This window comes from Loxodonta africana, chromosome 5 (assembly GCF_030014295.1).
Source record: "Loxodonta africana isolate mLoxAfr1 chromosome 5, mLoxAfr1.hap2, whole genome shotgun sequence".
NCBI classification, from domain to species: domain Eukaryota; kingdom Metazoa; phylum Chordata; class Mammalia; order Proboscidea; family Elephantidae; genus Loxodonta; species Loxodonta africana.
In genome coordinates, this window is record NC_087346.1 from 39,152,503 (window position 1) to 39,176,111 (window position 23,609).

General features: G+C 37.3%; 1 protein-coding gene across 5 annotated transcripts in view; it reads right to left on the minus strand.

Annotated features, from left to right (window-relative positions):
* SEC24B (SEC24 homolog B, COPII coat complex component) overlaps window positions 1-23,609 on the minus strand; it is a 112,457-nt gene that overhangs the window by 35,821 nt on the left and 53,027 nt on the right. For 3 of the 5 annotated variants that reach the window (XM_064285450.1, XM_064285452.1, XM_064285454.1), the window contains 3 exons: window positions 12,005-12,085; window positions 10,254-10,477; window positions 2,382-2,566 (listed from right to left, as the gene is read on the minus strand). In XM_064285450.1, the coding sequence (XP_064141520.1) occupies window positions 2,382-2,566; window positions 10,254-10,477; window positions 12,005-12,085 (490 nt within the window). The remainder of the gene's footprint in view (window positions 1-2,381; window positions 2,567-10,253; window positions 10,478-12,004; window positions 12,086-23,609) is intronic. The other 2 variants (XM_064285451.1, XM_064285453.1) reach the window with 1 other exon arrangement.

A 23,609-nucleotide genomic window follows, 5' to 3' on the forward strand; every position in this document is an offset into this window, starting at 1 on the left:
GTAATAAGGTCTGCTGGCTCTATCCACAAAATGTATCTCCAGAATCCAACCACTTTCTACTACCTCCAACACTCCCACCATTACCTCTTGCCCAGACCACTGCATTAGCCTCTTTGCTCCCCTCAGTCAACTCCTTATACGGCTGCCATACTGGTCTTTTAAAAACGTTACTCCTCTGCTCAAACCCTTCCAAACACAAAGGAAACTCCAAGCACCTTACAATGGCCTATAAGGCCTTGCCTATATCTTTGAACTTATCTCCTACTATAGTTCACCTCTCTCATTCTGCTCCACGCACTTCAGGTTTATTGCTGTTCCCCAAACACGCCAAGCTTGTCCCCGCAGTTTGGAACACTCTCCTAAAGAGTCACACAGCTTGCTCAATCACTTCATTCAGATCGCTAATCAAATGTTAACTCCTTGGGAAAGCCTGTCCTGACTCCTCAATTAAAAATAGCTACTCACCTTCATTTTGGATGAAAAATGAGTCTTTATTACTCCCTACACAGATTTTTCTTCATAATAATGCCATGACATTACATTATACAGTCACTGGCTTGACTGTTTACAATGTCTTCCCTAAAATATGATAAATTTCATGAGATTGGAGATTTTGTTTTGTTTACTGCTCTATTCCAGCATCTAGAAACGGTGCCTAGCACTTTGGAGGTACTCAGTAAATATTAATTCAAGAAATGATTTATCTTAATATGCAGGCTCTAATTCTTATTCCTGTTTTAGTGTTGATAATACTGAGACTTTGAGAAGTAAAGTAATTTGTACAAAGTCTCATTAACTACTTACTAGGTCTGTCCAACTCTAAAGACTGTACTCCTTATTACTCTGCTTTGTTGTTTGGTAAGAGATATTTTCACAGAAAAGGCATAAATGAATAGAAACATATATGCCATTCCCTACCTATGGGATTTCTCTTATTTATACTGCTTTCAGTACTTCTGTCCCCTTTATATCTATATATATATAGATATCTATAGATATACCTATATATATATAAAAGAAATCCATCAGTAGGGGAATGGCATATATATATATATACACACATACACAAACACACATACACAATATATGTCATATATATGACTTCTTCCTCTGTTCTCTGAAATCTATTTATGCCTCTATGCTATCAATTCTGGTCGCATTTGCTTTAGCTGCGTACCTTGCCTATATTTGAGTGTTACCTGTGTGTATATATATACATATTCACCTATTTAGAGGATACCTCGCCATTCATACCACAAGACTTTAACAGAGATACTTATCAACCTGACCGCACCTTATACTTAGGACGAGCAGCTGTTGTGAAACTATAACATATTATGCCCTACACTTTTACGGAAGTGATCTTGGCACCACCTTAGGCACTGACTGGGGTGGCAGTGTGGTAAGAGAAGACAGTGAACCTTCAGAGTAACTCTACTTCCTATTTCCAAATTCTCTAGTCACATAAATTTTGGGTTAAAAACAGGAGTCTGTAGTTTTAAAAAAGCCTTAAGGAAAGGAAAAGTATTGGCTATGAGTAACATGAATTTTCCCAATGTAAAGAAGACAATGCTGTGAATCAGAATTTACTTAATGAGGGAAGAGAGATTTTAGAAGCAAGAAAACATCTTCTAAAAAGCAACTGGGTCCAGAGAAATATCTTATTCTTAGGGGACAGAAGTACTGAAAGCACTCAAGAATAAAGAACATTTGGTTTTAGAGGCATGTAGGCTAAGTACCAGAGCTCATCCACTCAGAGGGCTCCCGAGGGCTTGGTGACCACCAGATACAGACTGCCAACTACACTCCTCCATGAGGTGAGAAAATATTCAATAAGGAAATCCAAATATAAATTCAGGTTAGATAAATAAGTCTAGGGATTATTAGTCTTCACATTCTATACTGAGTAGGGAAAGAAAATCCAGAGATAAGCCATTTATCTAAGCATAGTTGAGGGATTATGTAAGTGAGGTTTGTGTCCTTGTCAAGCAAAGACCGAAGAACAGAAAAAAATTTCAAAGTTCTATTTTATTTAAAAGACATCAGAAGTTATTAATGGTGAAAGGTGAGGGAAAAATATTTATAAAATATAGATAAAAATAATTTTAATTCTGGGTTCCTGAAATCCTTCACTCAAACAGAAAAAATTTTCCTGCCACTAGGTGGTGGAGAAATAGGACTAGATGGAGGTATAGCTGGGGACAGGAAAAGATGACCTATATGGAATTTTATAGCTAGAATATCTGTACAAAGTAAAAGAGAAGTCTTTATTAAAAAAGCTTCCAATCGGGGAATTAATAACATACTACATACTTCTGAGAGACATACAACGTTTTCTTCCAAGTATATTACTTAAAAAGGATTATAAAATAAATACCTACTCTGGGCTACAATTTAATTTTCTGAGGTCTACATTCAAATTAGGTACAGGAGCCCAAATAGGAGTCATGGGTAATATATTCCTCTCCTGAGTGAGGTTTACAGGTCTCAAGCTTTCTGGTTGTGGAGAACTCTGAAGACTCAGTCCTCCTAGACTAGAAGACAGCTGGTTCATTCCAGGATACTGCTGAAAGAGCATTTCAAAACAAAACACAAAAAAGAATATTAAACAAACATGAATAAAATGTCTTATATATATATATAGGATTTCGACATACAGAAAAAGCAAGAAGAAAATTTAAATCTGGTTTGGTAACGGGAGGATGACAATATGGAAACTAAACTTAAAGCATAATTGAAAAAAACTCAAAGCAAAAATACTGAGTAAATTTAAATCTTATTAGCAAGGTTAAACAACACAACAAAACTTCATGAACAATGCTTTCAAGACAAAAATTTGGTTTCCCTGAAATACAGTTCATACTAGAAAGGCAAGATAAATGCTTAACTGATTACAGTTTTTTCAATTACCAATTTTCTGAATAATGAGTTCATGTCATAGAAAAGTCCAATGAGTTTTGCTTAATTTTTTTCTCTTACCTACTTTTTAAACTGTGGTAAAAGATACATACCAAGTTTTCCATTTTAATAAATGTATAACTATATAATTCAGGGAGGCCTGGTGACGTGGTGGTTAAGAGCTCGGCCTCTAACCAAAAGGCCAGTAGTTCAAATCCATCAGCTGCTCCTTGGAAATCCTATGGGGCAGTTCTATCCTGTCCTATAGGGTCACTATGAGTTGGAATCAACTCAACAGCAACAGGTTTGGTTTTGGTTTTTTTGGTATACAATTCAGTGGCATTAATTACATTCACAGTGTTTTGCAGCCATAATCTAATCTACTTTCTGATATGAATTTGCCTATTCTGATATTTCATACAAGGAGAATCATACATTTGTTCTTTTGTGTCTAGATTAATTCACTTAGCAAAATTTTTCAAGGTTCATCCATGTCATACCATGTATCAGAACTTCCTTTTTTATGGCTAAATAATATTTCATTGTATAGTTATACCACATTTTGTTTACTCTGATCTACTGACTGACACTTGGATTGTTTCAACCTTTTGGCCATTGTGAATAATGCTACAATGAACATTGAGTACAGTTATCTGTTTTGAGGCCTTATTTTCAGTTCTTTTGGTTATATACTTAGGAGTAGAATTGCCAGACCATGTGATAATTCTGTTGACGTTTTGAGGTACCATCAAATTGTTTTCCACAGTAGTTGCTCCATTTTACACTCCACCAGCAATGCATGAAGGTTCCAATTTCTCTACATCCTTGCCAACGCTTGCTATTTTCCTTTTTTTAATAATACAGCTAACCTAGTTTGGGTATCCTAGTACGTGTAAACTGATATCTCACTGTGGTTTTGATTTACATTTCCTTAATGACTAGGGATGTTCAACAACTTTTCATATGCTTATTGACCATCTGTACATTTTCTTTGGAGAAGTGTCTATTTAAGTCCTTTGCTCATTTTTAAAATCAGCTATTTGTCTTTTTGTTGTTGAGTTGTAGGTCCTTATAGGGACTGTAAGCTCTTATCGTTTTTTTTAAGCTCTTACCAGATATATAATTTGTAAATATTTTCTCCCATTCTGTCAGTTATCTTTTCACTTTCTTGATAACGTCCACTGATGCACAAAAGTTTTTAATTTTGATGAAGTCCAACTTATTTATTTTCACTTTTGTAAAAATAGACCATTTCAAGAACAGATTTAACCAAAGACCAGATGAGTTGTGGAATGACATCAAGGACTTCATCCATGAAGAAAGCAAGACGTCATTAAAAAGACAGGAAAGAAAGAAAAGACTAAAATGGATGTCAGAAGAGACTCTGAAAGTTGCTCTTGAACATACAGTAGCTAAAGCAAAAGGAAGAAACAAAGTCGAAGAGCTGAAATGAAGATTCCAAAGGGTGGCTGAAGAAGACACAGTCGCAATACTGAAAGATTCTATGAGGAAAATATTAAATGACACAGGAAGCATCAAAAGAAGATGGAAGAAATATAGTCACTGTACCAAAAAGAACAGGTCAACGTTCAACCATTTCAGGAGGTAGTATATGATCAAGAACAGACGGTACGGAAGAGGACCAAGCTGCACTGAAGACACTGGCAAAAAACAAGGCTCCAGGAATTGACAGAATACCAACTGAGGTGTTTCAACAAAAGGATGCACCACTGGAAGTGTTCACTCATCTGTGCCAAGAAATATGGAAGACAGCTACCTGGCCAACTGACTAGAAGAGATCCACATCTGTACCCATTCCAAAGAAAAGTGAACCAACAAAATGCAGAAAATGATCAAACAATATCATAAATATCACACACAAGTAAAATTTTGCTAAAGACAATTCAAAAGTGGCTGAAGCAGTACACTGACAGAGAACTGCCAGAAATTCGAGCCAGATTCAGAAGAGAACGTGGAAAAAGGGATATCACTGCTGACGTCAGATGGATCATGTCTGAAGGCAGAGGATACCAGAAGGATGTTTATTTGCCTGTGTTTTATCGACCACGCAAAGGCATTCAACTAGGTGGATCACAACAAATTATGGATAACATTGTGAAGAATGGGAATTCCAGAACACTTAATTGTGCTCACGAATACCCCGTACTTACACCAAGAAGCAGTTGTTCGAAAAGAACAAGGGGATACTGGGTGGTTTCAAGTCAGGAAAGGTGTGTGCCAGTAGGTTGAATCCTTTCACCATACCTATTCAATCTGTATGCTGAGCAAATAATCCAAGCAGCTGGACCATGTGAAGAAGAATGTGGCATCAGGATTAGAGAAGACTCATTAACAACCTGCATTATGCAGATGACACAACCTTCCTTGCTGAAAGTGAAGAGGACTTGAAGCACTTACTGATGAAGATCAAAGACCACAGCCTTCAGTATGGATTGCACCTCCACATAAAGAAAACAAAAATCCTCACAACTGGACCAATAAGCAATATTGTTATCAACGGTAAAGATAACTGAAGTTGTCAAGAGTTTCATTTTACTTAGAGGCACAATCAACACCCATGGAAGCAGCAGTCAAGAAATCAAAGCATTTACTGCACTGGGCAAATCTGCTGCAAAAGCCCTCTAAAGTGTTAACAAAGATGTCACATTAAGGACTAAGGTGTGCTTGACCCAAGCCAGGGTATTTTCAATATCCTCATATGCATGTGAAAGCTGGTCAATGAATAAAGAAGGCCAAAGAAGAACTGATGCCTTTGAATTATGGTGTTGGTGAACAATACTGACTTCCTGAAGAAAGAACAAATCTGTCTTGTAAGAAGTAGACCCAGAATGCTCCTAGGGGCAAGGATGGCGAGATTATGCCTCACATACTTTGGGCATGTTATCAGGAGGGACCGGTTCCTGGAGAAGGACATCATGCTTGGTAGAGTGCAAGCGAAAAAAAGGAAGACCCTCAATGAGATGGACTAACACAGTGGCTACAATAGGCTCAAGCATAACAATTTTGGTCGCTCGTGCTTTTGGCGTCATATTTAAGATTCCACCGCAAATCCAAGGTCCTGAATATTCACCACTCTGTCTGTTTTTAGCTCTACGGTTTCTAGGAATTTGTCCATTTCATCTAGCTTATTTAATTTATTGGCATATAATTGTTCATAGCATTCTCTTATGATCATTTTATTTTGGAAGGTCGGAAGTAATGGTCTCACTTTTATTTTTTATTTTAGTTATTTGTATCTTCTCTTTTTTCTTGTCAATCTAGCCTTCCTTTCCCTTGCCTACCACATTCTGTATCCAGTTTTTACTACGTCCACTGATACCAACTTAATACAAGGGAGAATCATCTACTTCCAGGATTACTATAAAACTTCAACTTGTCTTCCTGCCTCCATTTTTGTCTTTTAAATCTCAACTCTAATCTACTCTTCAAACAGCAGTCAAAATAATCCTCTAAATAAATAAATCGGATGTCATCCTACATAAAATCTTCAATGTCTGTCTCCCCTCTGCACTTGGGGTAAAATCTGAGCTTCTGACTATGGTGCCTTCCTAGCTTTCTAATCTCATCCTTATTATTTTTGTCGTGGTTAGATGCGTTCAAGTCACACGGGGACTTTATTCCTGGAATCTAACAAACTTTCAAACTTGCTCCTGTCTTAAATCTTTGCACATAGGTTTTCTAAGCCTGAAAAGCTTAGAGATTTTTTCATGCCTGGCTTTTTCTTGTCCTTTAAATGCTAACTCAAACATAACTTCTACAATGAGGGCTCCCTGACCACCTACTCTATATCCTCAACCCCAGCAATTTCTCTAATTTGTTTAACTTCCTTCACAGCACTTGTAGCTACTTAAAATTATCTTGTTAATTTATTGATTTATTTATTGTCTCATCAACTCATCCTACCAACCTTCAAGTTTCTTAAGAACAGGAACTTTGTTTTGTTTGCTTGGTGTCTTGTATCTTCAGCGCCTAGAATAGTGCTGGCACACAGTAGGAACTCAATAAGTATTTACTGAATGATTAACTAGGGAAAAATTCTAAAGTCCTATAAAATTAGGTATTTAGATTCAATAATTCCACTTGTAGAAACTTCATCTTAAGGAAATAAGACAAACGAGCAAAGTTATATATACAAGGATATTGATTTTGACATTAATTTATGCCCAACAATAGTAGACTGGTGGAATATATTATGAAACGTTATACAGCTATTAAATGATGAAGAATATGTAATAATATGGAAAGATTCCCTCACACTGTTAAGAGAGTAAGAAATTTCCAAAACAATATCCATATCTATCAAGTTCCTTTGTTTAAACAAGTCATTTAAATGACCAACTTCCTTATTGGCTTTTCCTCAAGGATGTATAGCAAGAAGCTTAGAAAGACAGATTCCTAAGTTTTGCTGTGGTTACATCTTGATGGTGAGAATAAAGGTTGATATTTATTTTCCTTTTTTTTTTTTGGCTTTTATGCATTGTCTATAATTGATCTTGATCATTAAGTCTGTAAAAAATAAACAGCTATATGGTATCTGCATCTGGTTTTTCGTATTTAAATATCCATTTTTTTCCGTTTTTCAAGCCTGAAAACAAATTTTAGGTTTTTTTTTTTTCCTTCTCAAAGGTCATCTTTTGGGGTTTCCAACTGCTTAATGAAAGTCATCTCAAATTAATGAACTTAGAGAAAGCTTTTAGATTTCAGATCCCTCCCACTGGGCTGCACCAAGTGCAACATTTAAAGGCATTTCAACTTTATTAGAGAAGGCTGCTTAAAGCTAAGAAAGTTGAATATATTTATCCTAACTAGAACTTCAAAAACAAATGATTTTAAAACTAGCTTGATTAAAAAAAAAAAAGCTTGATAGGTAATGTTAATCTTAGGTGAAAATCTACAATCTTTTTTTCAACAGATAGGTAAGAATTTAAATATAGGTCCAAGCTATGTGATTAAATCCTTATTGCTCACTGACCCTGGAACATTAGCATTCAAAAACTATTTTAAATTCTGACTAGACAATAATAAATCACTCCTTTGTAACCTTCCTTAAAGAGATACACATATCAAACCTGACTTTGATTTTCTTCTGCAGAAGTTCCTACCAGTCAAAATTCCAAGTGTTGACAAGGATGTAAAGCAACTGGACCCTCACACACTGCTAATGGGAGGAATAAATCAGAATATCCACTTTGGGAACTGTTTGGCAGTAACTGCTAAAGTTGAACCTATGGACATTCCATGACCAGGCAGTTCCATTCCTACATACACATGCTCACTAGAAGACATGCACAAAAATGTTCACAGCAGCACTATCTGTAATAGCCCCAAACTGGGATTACTCAAATTCCCATCAACAACAGAATAAATAAATAGTGTATATTCACAAAATGGAGTAGTATGTAACAATAAGAATAAATAAATTACAATGTTGAGCAAAAAGGATCCAGACACAAAAGCATACATAATGGTTTCACTTACATAAAATTTAAAAGAAGGCAAAACTAATCCATGGTATTAGAAGTTAGGATAGTGGTTATGCATGTTTGGGAGTGGGAGGGGACCAGTGAGTTTAAGAGGCATGAGATAGGGTCTGGCTGCTATTAAGTGAATGTGTTCAGTTTAGAGAAATTCATCAAACTGCATACTATTGATTTGTATACTTTTTAACATAATATACACTATATTTCAAAAAAAAAATTTTTTTAATGGAAGGATGGAAGTGAATGATCACTAATCATCTACTTCTAAATACTTTGGTTTTATGATGCTCATTTAAACTATGATTAATAATCCACATTACTGTCACTATCCCCTTTATCCAAACACCTCTGATCCTTGCTCTAGGCCTAAAGCACAAAAAGCATTATAATCACAGAAGAATAAAATGAAGTTAGATTAAAAACCTTGCATACTGAATATTTATTTTTATTCCCAAGGCCAATCTCTTAACTTTTCCAAAATAATCTCCCAAATAAAACGGGAAAAGAACAGTAATGCCCATTTTCTTATGTTAGTATCAGCAAACTTTTTTTTGTAAAGGGTCAGCCAGTATATATTTTAAAGCTTTGAGAGCCACACTATCTCTGTTGCAACTATACAAGTCTACCATGGTAGTGCAAAAGCAGCCACAGGCACTACGCAGAAGAATGGATGTTGCTATGTTACAATAAAACTTTATTTACAAATATTAGGCAACCGGCTAGATCTGTCCTACGTCATCACAGAAGACCGTTAATTATGTTAAAATAATTTTTTTCTCCTTGCACAACATTTCTAAGAACGAAATCCTTTTCTGAACTCTTCTCATTAAAGCATAGAAATAAATTATATTATGACCCAGAGATACGAATTTGCCTAAAACATAAAAGAATTAGATAAGATTAACTTATAAACTGTCCCATCTTGACCAATGGAGGCTAAAAGAAATCAACAAAATGGGAGGCATGTTCTAATCAACCACATGCCTTCAGTGCCTCTTCCTGTTATCTTCCTCCCTTCTTCCTTCTCTGCCTTAATTCTAAATTAAATTCCAGAAACAAACAATTTTCCTATCTCCCTCTAATCTTCATTTTTGGCCCACAATAAGATGAAATTTCTGTAATGCCAGTATAATAAGAACAATTTTTTTTTTTAATGTAAGTAGACTGCTTTTGTCCCTTCAACCACTTCTTCATATTTTACTTTCTTCTCAATAAATATAAATTTAAAAAATTATTCTATATTATAAAGCTGAACTGCATCTATATCAGGTCATTTTCTAAAGAGACATCAGCTTAGTAATACACAATATTAAAAAAACCTAACATTTTGGCATCTCCTGCCTGGAGGGGAGATGAGAGGGTAGAGGATGTTAGAAGCTGGCGGAATGGACACCAAAAGAGAGAGTGGAGCGAGGGAACAGGCTGTCTCATTAGGGGGAGAGCAACTGGGGGTATGTAGCAAGGTGTATGTAAGTTTTTATGTGAGCGGCTAACTTCATTTGTAAACTTTCACTTAAAAGCACAATAAAAATTTAAAAAAGAAAAAACAAAACTAACATTTATTTGGATTTCCTGATTATAAAATTAATACCTGCACATTGCAGAGAACCTGGAAAGTAAGGGTACAATGAAGAAAATAAAAATTACCCCTAACACCTTGACCTAGATTTAATATTTTATAAATTGATACTTATATGTAAGAACGCAAAAAAATGATATTAAATTGCAAGTACCTTTAACCTGGGCATCTGTGTTTGTACCTATGATCCATTTGACTCACCAGGGATTCGTTAGAACTGGTAACAGTCTCACAATGTTTAGAGAGGCAATGTTTTCACAGGACTAAATACATACTTGAGTATACGGTTGGAATCCAGAATACATTGGGTGACTGGACTGCACTCCAGAATTAAGTGGTGCTGTAGCATTCTGATAACCAGGCTGAAGAGTGGGATAACCACAGCCAAAAGGTTTAGTCATTTTTGCGGGCTGGGGAACAGCAGGGGCCAGAGTTGGAGCAGGATCAGTTTCAGGGGCAGGATCAGGAGCGGGACTGCTCGCTGATGAAGAAAGCATATCTAACAAAGGGAAAAACACAGGGTTGACATCTAAGAATCAAGACTCTATACACACTTGACTCCTGAGTGAGCCATATAATCTTTGGGATTTCCTTTTTTATTTTAACTTTTTATAACAAACATTTTCAAACACACACATAGAATAATGAATGTGCACACACCCATCACTCAGCTTCAGTGTTATTTTTAGTATTTTGCTGAACTGTCTTAGCTACATATATACTACATATATACATGTTATTCCCACCCCGCTTGTTTTCACAGGAGTATTTACAAGCAAACTCTGTATTTCATAATTCACTGACAAATACTTCAGTTGGTATTTCTAAAGATAAACTTTAAGTATATATGTAGCTGAGACAGTTTTTTTTTTTATTTTCTCAGCAGGAATGGGGCCCAAAAAGAAGAAAAAAAAACAAAGCAATAAAAAAGATTTCAACTACCCTTTTCTCTAACTTGCCTTTTAGCTGATTCTGTCTTCTATTAAAAAAAAAAAAAGAAAAAAAAAAAAAGTCCATGGAAAGAACAGCCTGTTTCCACAATCTTCCACCAGACATTTGCATTATTTGGCAGAGGCAAAGCTGTGACTACAGTATAAAAGATAATGTCTAGAACAGTGTTCTAGCTTGTACAGCAATGTCTGGTATGTTGTAAAAGCCAAATCAAATCTATTTAATGAAAGAATAGTCTTTTTTTTTTTTTAAATCTTAAAAAACCCTAAAATTCGTTTTTAGGAATTTTAGGGAGAGAAGAAGAAAATTACTCACTATTTAAAGTCTCTTAAAAGAGGAAAAAGACAAAGAGCATTATAAAAAAAGCAAGAAATTTTCTTAGGTCTCCCAGGAACAAAATTCGCAGGAGTTACGTATCACTTAACACTTGTCTTAGTCATCTAGTGCTGCTGTAACAGAAACACCACAAGTAGATGGCTTTAACAAAGTGAAATTTATTCTCTCAAAGTCTAGTAGGCTACAAGTTCAAATTCAGGGTGTCAGTTCCAGGGGACAGCTTTCTCTCTCTGTCGGCTCTGGAGGAAGCCCTCCCCTGGTCGAGGAGCTTCTCAGGCGCAGGGACCCTGGGTTTAAAGGACGTGCTCTGCTCTTGGTGCTGCTTTCTTGGTGGTATGAGGTGCCCAACTCTCTGCTTGCTTCCCTTTCATCTCTTGAGAGATAAAAGGTGGTGCGGGCCACACCCCAGGGAAACTCCCTTTACCTTGGATCAGGGAGGTGACCTTAGTGAAGGTGTTGTTACAATCCCACTCTAATCCTCTCAACATAAAATTACAATCACAAAATGGAGGACAACCACACAACACTGGGAGTCATGGCCTAACCAAGTTGGTACATATTTCTGGGGGGACACAATTCAATCCATGACAACACTATTAAATCACTTCGTAAGTAAATAAAAAAGATGCCAGGAAAATATAGTCTGTTAATTATATATAATAAATTTTCATGTTTGAAAGCAATTGATGGTTAATAACTTCTAAAATGAACATCAAGCAAACACAAAACATCAAACTACCTGGATAGCTGCCTCCTTCTAGGGCATCATAACTGTTGGGCATTGGAGAAGCACTGCTTGTGGTAGAAGAGCTGTCAACACCTAAAAGGAAAACCAAAATATCTACTAAGTTTAAATGACAATATACCTTGGAACAGCCTTTGGCAAATTTGAAAAAGATGTTTTGTTGAACTAGGAAAATTCCTGACTTGACTAAAAAAATAAAATGACTGATGTTTAAAGACATTTTAAAAATCACACATGGATTCTGTTAATCGAAATAGAGGATGAAAGTGGAACAAATATGAAGCTGGTAAGTGGAACAAAGTTCAGTCAAACATATAAGAAGACGTCTTAGAGAATACATATCAAACTATTAAAGTAGTAAAATACAAATATGAATTTCAGAATGACTGAAATGTTACTAACCCACAATTCATGACTGCATCTACCAAATCTCAAGCTTTAAAGGCATTTTCTCAGTATTAGACTACTTTAAATTATTCTATTTGAATGACTTTTAGAACACAATACAGCTGTTATGAAACGTTCCAGTAAAGAGGTACGGGTCGATGCTTAGCACGTAACTAGGCTTTTCAGTGCCTCGGTTTATTCATTGTACAACGGAGGTTAAATATTACCTGTCATATTAAATAAGGTAATACAAATAAAAAGCATTCCAATAAATGTTAAGTGTTCAACTACAAAAATTTTTATTATATGTATTCATTTAAAAGATTTTTAGTGACAATTTATGTGGCAATTTAGCGATAGGTTACATGGATAGTAGAACATACAATATATTTCATACATTCATTCAGTCACTTAACAAATATTTTACGGAGAGCCTACAATTATCATATGTATATATGCTGGTGTATATACGGATGAATAAAAGAGAAAATGCACATGGTCCTTTGCTTCTTATAGAGGTCTTGGTCTCTTTCACAATACAACAAAATTCCGTGATACAGGGGTTATAAGTAGTTTTTAACACCAATATTACAACTGGCGTTTAAACTATATTTTAGATTAATGTTCAGCTATGATATAAAAAAAGAATAAGTGTGCATAATTATCTTTCACTGAATAATCTCAGATTTCAATGAGGATGAGGTATATTGACTCAGGGCATAATACCCCTTGCCATTCAGTGCATTTCAACTTACAGTGAGCGACCCTATAGGACAGAGTATAACTGCCCCATAGGGTTTTTAAGGCTATATATCTTTATGGGATTGCCGCATCTTTCTCCCGCAAGAGTGCTCGTGGGTTCAAATTGCCAGACTTTCTATTAGCAGCCAAGTGCTTAACTACTGCACCATCATGTCTCCTTCAGGGCATAACAGATAAAGTTATCTGCACAGGAACATTTTATTATCAGCAAAGAACATAATTTGGAGACAAAAGACGGGAGTTCTATCAAACTCTGCCAGTTACTTGCTGTATAACTTTGGGTGAGTTATCATCATCGATATTATATACTACAAACACCAGAGCAGAAAAACGGCCTCATGTGTGCTGTTAGGGCTTTTGTGAGGTTTAAATGAGAGAGCAGATATGAAGCAACTTACGCAGTAAAATGAACAGTAGATGCAGGACTGTAATATTTACTAAGTCCCTTCTTTGTGACAGCTAGAGGACTTGTTACATATACACGCTATTACACTGAATTAGGAAAAGGAAACAATGGCTCTTCCTTTTTGTTTCTTGTATTTGTGAATTTGTAACTAGAGCAGAATGTTGATACAAAAGGGCAAAAGCCTTGGGAGTAAGAGTGTTAAAAACAATACACCAAAACCCAAATGTCTATAAACAAATGATCAGATGAACAAAATATTTTATAACCATACAATGGAAGATTATTCAGCTATGAAAAGGAATGAAGAAGTGCTGATACATGCTACAGTTTGAATGAACCTTGAAAACATTAAGCTAAGTTAGAAGCCAGACACAAAGGTCACATATCGTACGATTTCATTTACACGAAATATCCAGAACTGGTAATCCATACGGACAGAAAGCAGATTGGTGGTTATCAGAGGATGGGGGTAGGGGAAACAGATGTGAGTTTTCTCTTGGGGTGATGAAAATGTTTTAGAACTAGATAAAAGTGGTAATTCTGTAACACTGTGAATGTACTACACTTTAAAGTGGTAAATTCTATATGGATTTCACCTCAACAAAAAATTTTCAAGACATTTCAGTGGGGAAAGAGTATTCTTTTCAACAAATTGGTGCTAGAATAACTATATATCCACATGCAAAAGAATGAATTTGGACTCCTTTCTTATACTTTAATACAAAAAATGAACTTGAAATAAATCACAGACCTAAACTTGTTGTTGTTAAGTGCCATTGAGTCGGTTCCGACTCATAGTAACCCTATGCACAACAGAACGCAACACTGCCCAGTCCTGAGCCATCCTTACAATCGTTATGCTTGAGCTCATTGTTGCAGCCACTGTGTCAATCCGCCTCGTTGAGAGTCTTCCTCTTTTCTGCTGACCCTGTATTCTGCCAAGCATGATGTCCTTCTCCAGGGACTGATCCCTCCTGACAACATGTCCAAACTATGTAAGACGCAGTCTCGCCATCCTTGCCTCTAAGGAGCATTCTGGCTGCACTTCTTCCAAGACAGATTTGTTCATTCTTTTGGCAGTCCATGGTATATTCAATATTCTTCACCAACACCACAATTCAAAGGCGTCACCTCTTCTTCGGTCTTCCTTATCCACTGTCCAATTTCATATGCATATGATGCAACTGAAAATACCATGGCTTGGGTCAGGCGCACCTTAGTCTTCAAGGTGACATCTTTGCTCTTCAACACTTTTAAAGAGGTCCTTTGCAGCAGATATGCCCAATGCAATGCGTCTTTTGATTTCTTGACAGCTGCTTCCATGGCTGTAGATTATGGATCCAAGTAAAATGAAATCCTTGACAACTTCAACCTTTTCTCCGTTTATCATGATGTTGCTCACTGGTCCAGTTGTGAGGATTTTTGTTTTCTGTATATTGAGGTGTAATCCATACTGAAGGCTGTGGTCTTTGATCTTCATTAGTAAGTGCTTCAAGTCCCCTTCACTTTCAGCAAGCAAGGCTGTGTCATCTGCACAATGCAGGTTGTTAATGAGTCTTCCTCCAATCCTGATGCCCCTTTCTTCTTCATATAGTCCAGCTTCTCGTATTATTCGTTCAGCATAAATAGGTATGGTGAAAGAATACAACCCAGACGCACACCTTTCTTGACTTTAAACCAATCAGTATCCCCCTGCTCTGTCTGAACAACTGCCTCTTGATCTATGTAAAGGTTCCTCATGAGCACAAGTAAGTGTTCTGTAATGCCCACTCTTCGCAGTGTTATCCACAGTTTGTTATGACCCACACAGTCGGATGCCTTTGCATAGTCAAAGGCAACATTCTGGTAGTCTCTGCTTTCAGCCAGGATCCATCTGACATCGGCAATGATATCCCCGGTTCCATATCTTCCTCTGAAACCAGCCTGAATTTCTGGCAGTTCTCTGTCGATATGCTGCTGCAGCTGTTTTTGAATGATCTTCAGCAAAATTTTGCTTGCGTGTGATATTAATGATATTGTTCTATAATTTCCACATTTGGTTGGATCACCTTTCTTGGGAATGGGTATAAATATAGATCTCTTCCAGTCAGTTGGCCAGGAAGCTGTCTTCCATATTTCTTGGCATAGACGAGTGAGCACCTCCAGCATTGCATCTGTTTGTTGAAACATCTCAATTGATATTCCATCAATTCCTGGAGCCTTGTTTTCGCCAATGCCTTCAGAGCAGCTTGGACTTCTTCCTTCAGTATTATCGGTTCCTGATCACATGCCACCTCTTGAAATGGTTGAATATCGACTAATTCTTTTTGGTATAATGACTCTGTGTATTCCTTCCATCTTCTTTTGATGGTGCCTGTGTCGTTTAATATTTTCCCCATGGAATGCTTCACTACTGCAACTCGAGGCTTGAATTTTTTCTTCAGTTCTTTCAGCTTGAGAAATGCCGAGCATATTCTCCCCTTTTGGTTTTCCATCTCCAGCTCTTTGCACATGTCATTATAATACTTTGTCTTCTCGAGACGCCCTTTGAAATCTTCTGTTCAGTTCTTATACTTCATGAATTCTTCCTTTTGCGTTAGCTGCTCGATGCTCAAGAGCAAGTTTCAGAGTCTCCTCTGACATCCACCATGGTCTTTTCTTTCTTTCTTTCCTGTCTTTTCAGTGACCTCTTGCTTTCTTCGTGGATGATGTCCTTGATGTCATTCCGCAACTCCCCTGGTCTGCGGTCATTACTGTTCAGTGCATCAAATCTATTCTTCAGGTGGTCTCTAAATTCAGGTGGGATATACTGAAGGTCATATTTTGGCTCTCGTGGACTTGCTCTGATTTTCTTCAATTTCAGCTTGAACTTGAATATGAGCAATTGATGGTCAGTTCCACAGTCGGCCCCTGGCCTTGTTCTGACTGATGATATTGAGCTTTTCCATCGTCTCTTTCCACAGATGTAGTCAATTTGATTTCCGTGTGTTCCGTCTGGCGAGGTCCATGTGTATAGTCACCGTATATGTTGGTGGAAGAAGGTATTTGCAATGAAGAAGTTGTTGGTCTTGCAAAATTCTATCATCCGATCTCCGGCATTGTTTCTATCACCAAGGCCATTATTTTCCAACTACCGATCCTTTTTCTTTGTCTCCAACTTTCGCATTCCAAGCTCCAGTAATTATCTATGCATCTTAACTGCATGTTCGATCAATTTCAGACTGTAGCAGCTGATAAAAATCTTCTATTTCTTCATCTTTGGCCCTAATGGTTGGTGCGTAAATTTGAATAACAGTCGTATTAACTGGTCTTCCTTGGAGGCGTATGATATTATCCTATCACTGACAGCATTGTTCTTCAGGATAGATCTTGATACTTTCTTTTTGATGATGACTAGCAACATCATTCCTCTTCGAGTTGTCATTCCCAGCATAGTAGACTGTATGATTGTCTGATTCAAAATGGCCAACACCAGTCCATTTCAGCTCACTAATGCCTAGGATATCGGTGTTTATGCATTCCATTTCATTTTTGAAGATTTCCAATTTTCCTAGATTCATACTTCGTACATTCCACGTTCTGATTGTTAATGAATGTTTGCAGCTGTTCTCATTTTGAGTCATGCCACATCAGCAGATGAAGGTCCCGAAAGCTTTACTCCATCCAGGTCATTAAGGTCCACTCTACTTTGAGAAGGCAGCTCTTCCCCAGTCGTCTTTTGAGTGCCTTCCAACCTGGGGGGCTCATCTTCCAGCACTATATCAGACAATGTTCTGCTGCTATTTATAAGGTTTTCACTGGCTAATTGTTTTCAGAAGTAGCCTGCCGGGTCCTTCTTCCTAGACTGTCTCAGTCTGGAAGCTCAGCTGAAACCTGTCCTCCATGGGTGACCCTGCTGGTATCTGAATACCAGTGGCATAGCTTCCAGCATCACAGCTACACACAAGCCCCCACAGTAGGACCAACTGACAGACACGTGGTTGGACCTAAATTTAAGAGCTTAAATTATAAAACTCTTAAGAAAAAGTACCAGAGTAAATCTTCATGACCTTGGGGTTAGGCAATGGATTCTTAGATATGACACCAAAAGCACAAGCAACAAAAGAAAATAAATAAACTGGACTTCATTAAATTAAAAACTCTTGTGCTGCAAATTATACCATCAAGCAAGTGATGACAACCCACACAATGGGAGAAATATCTTCAAATTATGTATGTGTTAAGGGTCTAATATCCAGAATACATAAAGAATGCTTATAACTCAATAGTAAAAAGATAAATAGCCAAATAACAATGGACAAAGGATTTGAACAGACATTTCTCCAAAGAAGACAAACAAATGGCCAATAAGCACATGAAAAGATGATCAATGTCACTAGTTATTAGAGAAATGGAAATCAAAACCACAATGAGATAGCACTGTATACCCACTTAGATACTTATCATGAAAAAGATAGTAGAAAGTGTTGGCAAGGATGTGGAGAAATCAGCACCTTTAAGGGACTGTAAAATTGTGAAGCCATTTTGGAAACAGTTTGGGAGTTGCTCAAAAGGTTAAGCATAGAGTTATCATATGACTCAGCAATTCCAGTTCTGGGTATATATTCAAGAGAAATGAAAACGGACACCCACACAAGAACTTATACATGAATGTTCACAGCAGCATTATTCATAATAGCCTCCAAGTGGAAGCAAACCCAAATCCCCAATTAACTAAAGAGGGAGTGAATAAAATGTATATATTCATACCACCCAATCCCAAACCCACTGCTGCCAAGTGGATGCCAACTCACAGCAACCCTAAAGGACAGAGAAGAACTGCTGCGTAGGGTTTCCAAGGCTGTAATCTTTATGGAAGCGGACTGTCACATCTTTCTCCTGTGGCGCAGCTGGTGGGTTCCAAACACCAGTCTTTCAGTTAGCAGCCAAGAGCATAGCCACTGCACCACCAGGGCTCTTTATATTTATACAACAGGATATAATTAGTCAATAAAAAGAAAAGAACTCATACATACTACGACATGAATGAACCTTGAAAATATTATGCTAACGGAAAGAAGCCAGTCACAAACTACCCTACGTGTATTTTGATTCTACTTATATGACATGTCCAGAATAGGTACACCTATGTAGATAGAAAGTAGATTAGTGCTTCCCTAGAGCTGTTTGGAGGAGCCCTGGGGGTGCAGCGCCTAAGCTCTTGGCTGCTAACCAAAAGGTTGGCGGTTTGAACCTCCCAGCCACTCCGTGGGAGAAAGATGTAGTGATCTGCTTAGTAAAGATTACAGCACTGGAAGTCCTGTGAGGCAGTTCTACTGTGACCTACATAGTCACTATGAGTTGGAATTGGATTGACGGCAAACGAGTTTACAGCTGTTTGGGGGTGATGAGGTGTGCATGGGAAATGACTACTAAAAAGCACAGGGTTTCTATTTTGGGGTGATGAAAATGTTCTGAAATTACATAATAGCGCTGTTTGTGCAACTTATGTGAATAATATCCCAATTAAAAAACACATCTGAAAAAAGTTGTTATAAAAACAGCACTCTTTCTGACCAAGAAAGAATTTTTGAAAGTAATTATCAGGAAAGAATTAAAAAAAAAAAAAAAAAAAAGATAAAAGATTACTAACATATATCAAATTATTTTAGACAACATACCACTACTTGATTATGCTACTTAGCTTCTTTCATGTCAAATCAAATGTTAATATTTAAAATATTGCCCATGTTAATAATAATGCTATAACTACAAACTATAAAGTATTCTATAGAAATAGTTATTCTATTATAATTTGAAACTTGCTAGTTTATTTTAAAATTTACTTTCACAACAAAAGAATAAATGCAAATCTGTATTGGACTTGTTTAAAATATCAAAGCAATGACAGAAATTATAAACTCAGACAAATTACTAAACAAAACAGACTCAAACTTTGCTAAATCTTACTGTTCAGATTAATGAATTCTACTTAGGTCATGCCATCACTACCAATACAAATCACAATGGAATTAAAAAAATAGTATTATGAAACTTACACGTCAAAATTTTGAACATGCTTAAAAACACCTCCACTAATTCCCTCATCATCCTAGAAAATAAAGTCTAAACACCTTCCAGTTGTCACTCAAGGAACTCCACAATTTACTTCAACTTGTCCTCTCAACCTGTATCTCTCACCTATACCTATACTGTCCTCCCTCTTTTCCCTTGTAACACAGTCATACCAAACTTCTTACTCTTCATTCAATATGCCATTTTTTTGTTGTGTTTATGCATTGCACGTGTTGGTCTTTTAGCCTAAATTTCCTTTGTCCACATGGTAAATTCCTATTCATTGCTCAAATTTCAAGTCCTCTTCAAAACCTTTCCCATATGCCCATGGAAAATCATTTCCTTTTCTAGGTAGGAACACTTTCTCAACTTTGAATTACTATACTTGTCAAGTTGTATTGTAATTATATACAGTAACTGACTCCCCTATCTTATATGAGTATTTGGAGGTCAGAAACTATGCCACTGTACTGATCTGTGGATCCATGAAAAAAAGCAAAATATTGCTTCAGTTAAAGGAATAACTTTTGTACTTGACCCTGCTCTGAAACCTTAAACAACTGCCGTTTGTCTCGGGGACATCACAGAAACCGTGGTGGCGTAGTGGTTAAGTGCTACGGCTGCTAACCAAAACGTCAGCAGTTCGAATCCACCAGGCACTCCTTGGAAACTCTACAGGGCAGTTCTATTCTGTTCTATAGAATCGCTATGAGTCAGAATCGACTCAGTGGCAGTGGGTTTGGTTTTGAGTCACATCACACTACATTTAGTGATAATAAATATTCCGAGATGAAATGAGGATGAGTGTTAATATAGTACCTTGGGGAATAATTTTCCCTTATTCTTTTTCTGGCTCCACAGCACAGCTTGAGAAAAGAAAAGGGAGAGGAGGTAAGAGAGGCGGAGCTGAAATCTGAGGAAGCAAGGAGGAGGACAGATTAAAAGAAAAGCTCAGAATCCTTCCAGTTGGAAAGAGTATCAGGATACATTTAGGACTTTAGAAGAAGGCTCAAGCTGTTCTCTCTCTAAAAGACACGCAACACCAGTCAACAAAGTCCAGCGTACTTACTAGCATTTCTCAACTTGAAATTAACCACAAAAAAACTGAGATTTTACTTCCTGGTAACTTGGATAAAACGTGGAAAAAGCGCAAGTCAAACACCATCTCCACGACAGACCAGTTCAGGTAGGATGGGCAAGACACCTGATATCTCTGGGCCTCTTACTAGTTACAAAAACAGGTTTTATAACAACACCCACTCCCCAGGGTTACTGTTAAGATTAAACAGGTTAACATACAGATCACCTAGCTAGAGACTCAAGAAATGTTTTTCTCTTTCCCCTCTGGCTATCTGCAAACAGTACTATAATGTAAAACAAACAAAAACCCCAACCCAACAGCCCTAAAAAGAGAATCCTGAAAGAACAGGAGTAATTTAGCACTGGGGGAAGGGGTTCCAAACCTTGTAAGTGAAATAAATGCAATATAGAAAATTATTAGATATAGCAAAGGAAGCTACCTAGGGTATATTTATAGCTTTCTATTGTTGTTGTTAGGTGCCGTAGAGTCGGTTCCGACTCACAGCGACCCCGTGCAAACAGCACAAAACACTGCCTGGTCCTGAGCCATCCTCACAATGGTTGCTATGCTTGAGCTCACTGCTGCAGCCACTGTGTCAATCCACCTCACTGAGGGTCTTCCTCTTTTCCACTGACCCTGTACTCTGCCAAGCATGATGTCCTTCTTCAGGGACTGATCCCCGTGACAACATATCCAAAGTATGTAAAACGGAGTCTCACCATCCTTGCTTCCAAGGAGCGTTCTGGTTGTATTTCCTCCAAGACAGATTTGTTCGTTCTTTTGGCAGTCCATGGTATATTCAATATTTCTCGCCAACACCACAATTCAAAGGTGTCAATTCTTCGCCAGTCTTCCTTATTGTCCAGCTTTTACATGCATATAATGCGACTGAAAATACCATGGCTTGGGTCAGGCGCACCTTAGTCTTCAATGTGACATCTTTGCTCTTCAACACTTTAAAGAGTTCCTTTGCAGCAGATTTACTCAATGCAATGCATCTTTTGATTTCCTGACTGCTGCTTCCATGGCTGTTGATTGTGGATCCAAGTAAAAGGAAATTCTTGACAACTTCAATCTCTTCTCCGTTTATCATGATGTTGCCCAATGCACTACATCCTTTGATTTCTTGACTGCTGCTTCCATGGGTGTTGACTGTGGATTCAAGTAAAATGAAATCTTTGACAACTTCAATCTTTTCTCTGCTTATCATGGTGTTGCTTATCGCTCCAGTTGTGAGGATTTTTGTTTTCTGTATGTTAAGGTGCAATCCATACTGAAGGCGGTGGTCTTTGATCTTCATCAGTAAGTGTTTCAAGTCCTCCACACTTTCAGCAAGCAAAGTTGTGTCATCTGCATAATGCAGGTTGTTAATGCATCTTCCTCTAATCCTGATGCTCCGTTCTTCTTCATATAGCCCAGCTTGTCGTATTATTTGCTCAGCATACATTTAACCACACACAGTTTCATTGTACAATATACTCAGTTAAACATTTAGAAAGAGTGCTGAAGTGTAAAATAACCATTAGACCTTTTAATGGACAAAAAAAACCCAACAATTTTATCGGTCAAATGTTTCTATTCAGATAATTTTACCATATGAAACTATGTATGGTTAAATGTATAGTTTCTATGACAGCATACAGATTGAATAAGTCTGGTGAAAGAATACAACCCTGCTGCACATCCTTCCTGGTATTAATGATACTGTTTGATAATTTCCGCATTCTGTTGGATCACCCTTCTTTGGAATGGGCACAACTATGGATCTCCTAACCCACTCCCAGAGATCACCTTTCAGCCAAACAACAGACAGGCCTACAAAGTGAACAATAACACCTATGAGGAACATGCTACTCAGAACAAGCAATCACACAAAACCGAAAGGGCAACATTTGTTCAAAGACAAAGTTCAGAATGCAGGAAGGGGCAGGAAAGATAAGCAAATGGAAAAGGTGAACTCAGGGAAGAAGTGGGTAGAGTGCTGTCACACTGAAGGGATTGCATGAAACAAAAAGTGTATAAGTTGTTGAAAGAGAAACTAATATGCTCTGTAAACTTCACCCAAACCACAATAAAATGTTCAAAAATAAATAAATATGGATCTCTTCCAGTCGACTGGCCAGGTAGCTGTCTTCCAAATTTCTTGGCATAAATGAGTGAGTACCTACAGCGCTGAATCCATTTGCTGAAGCATCTCAATTGGTATTCTGTCAATTCCTGGAGCCTTGTTTTTTGCCAATGCCTTCAGTGCAGCTTGGACTTCTTTCAATACCATCAGTTCTTGATCATATGCTGCCTCTTGAAATGGTTGAATGCAGGCCAATTATTTGTGGTACAGTGACTCTGCGTATTCCTTCCATTCTTTTTAATGCTTCCTGCACTGTCCAGTATTATGCCTGTAGAACCCTTCAATATTGCAACCTGAGACTTAATTTTTTTCTTCAGTTTTTCAGCTTGAGAAATATGGAGTGTGTACTTCCGTTTTGGTTTTCTAACTCTAGGTCTTTGCACATTTCATTAAAAAATGTTAGATACAATAAACAACAATGATGACTCTGTGAAACATCTCATAACATGGATGAACCTGGAAGGCATTATGCTGAGTGAAATTAATCAGTCGCAAAAGGACAAATATTGTCTGAGACCTCTATTACAGAAACTCATGAAATGGTTTAAACACAGAAGAAAACACTCTTTGATGGTTACAAGGGTGGGGAGGGAGGGAAAGGGGTATTCAACTAACCAGATAGTAGATAAGATTTATCTTAGGTGAAGGGAATGACAACACACAACACAGGGCAAGTCAGCACAACTAGAGTAAACCAGAAGCTGAGAAGTTTCCTGAATACAACCAAACACTTCGAGGGACTAAGTAGCAGGTGCAGGGGTCTGGGGACCACAGTTTCATGGGTCATCTACGTTAGCTGGCA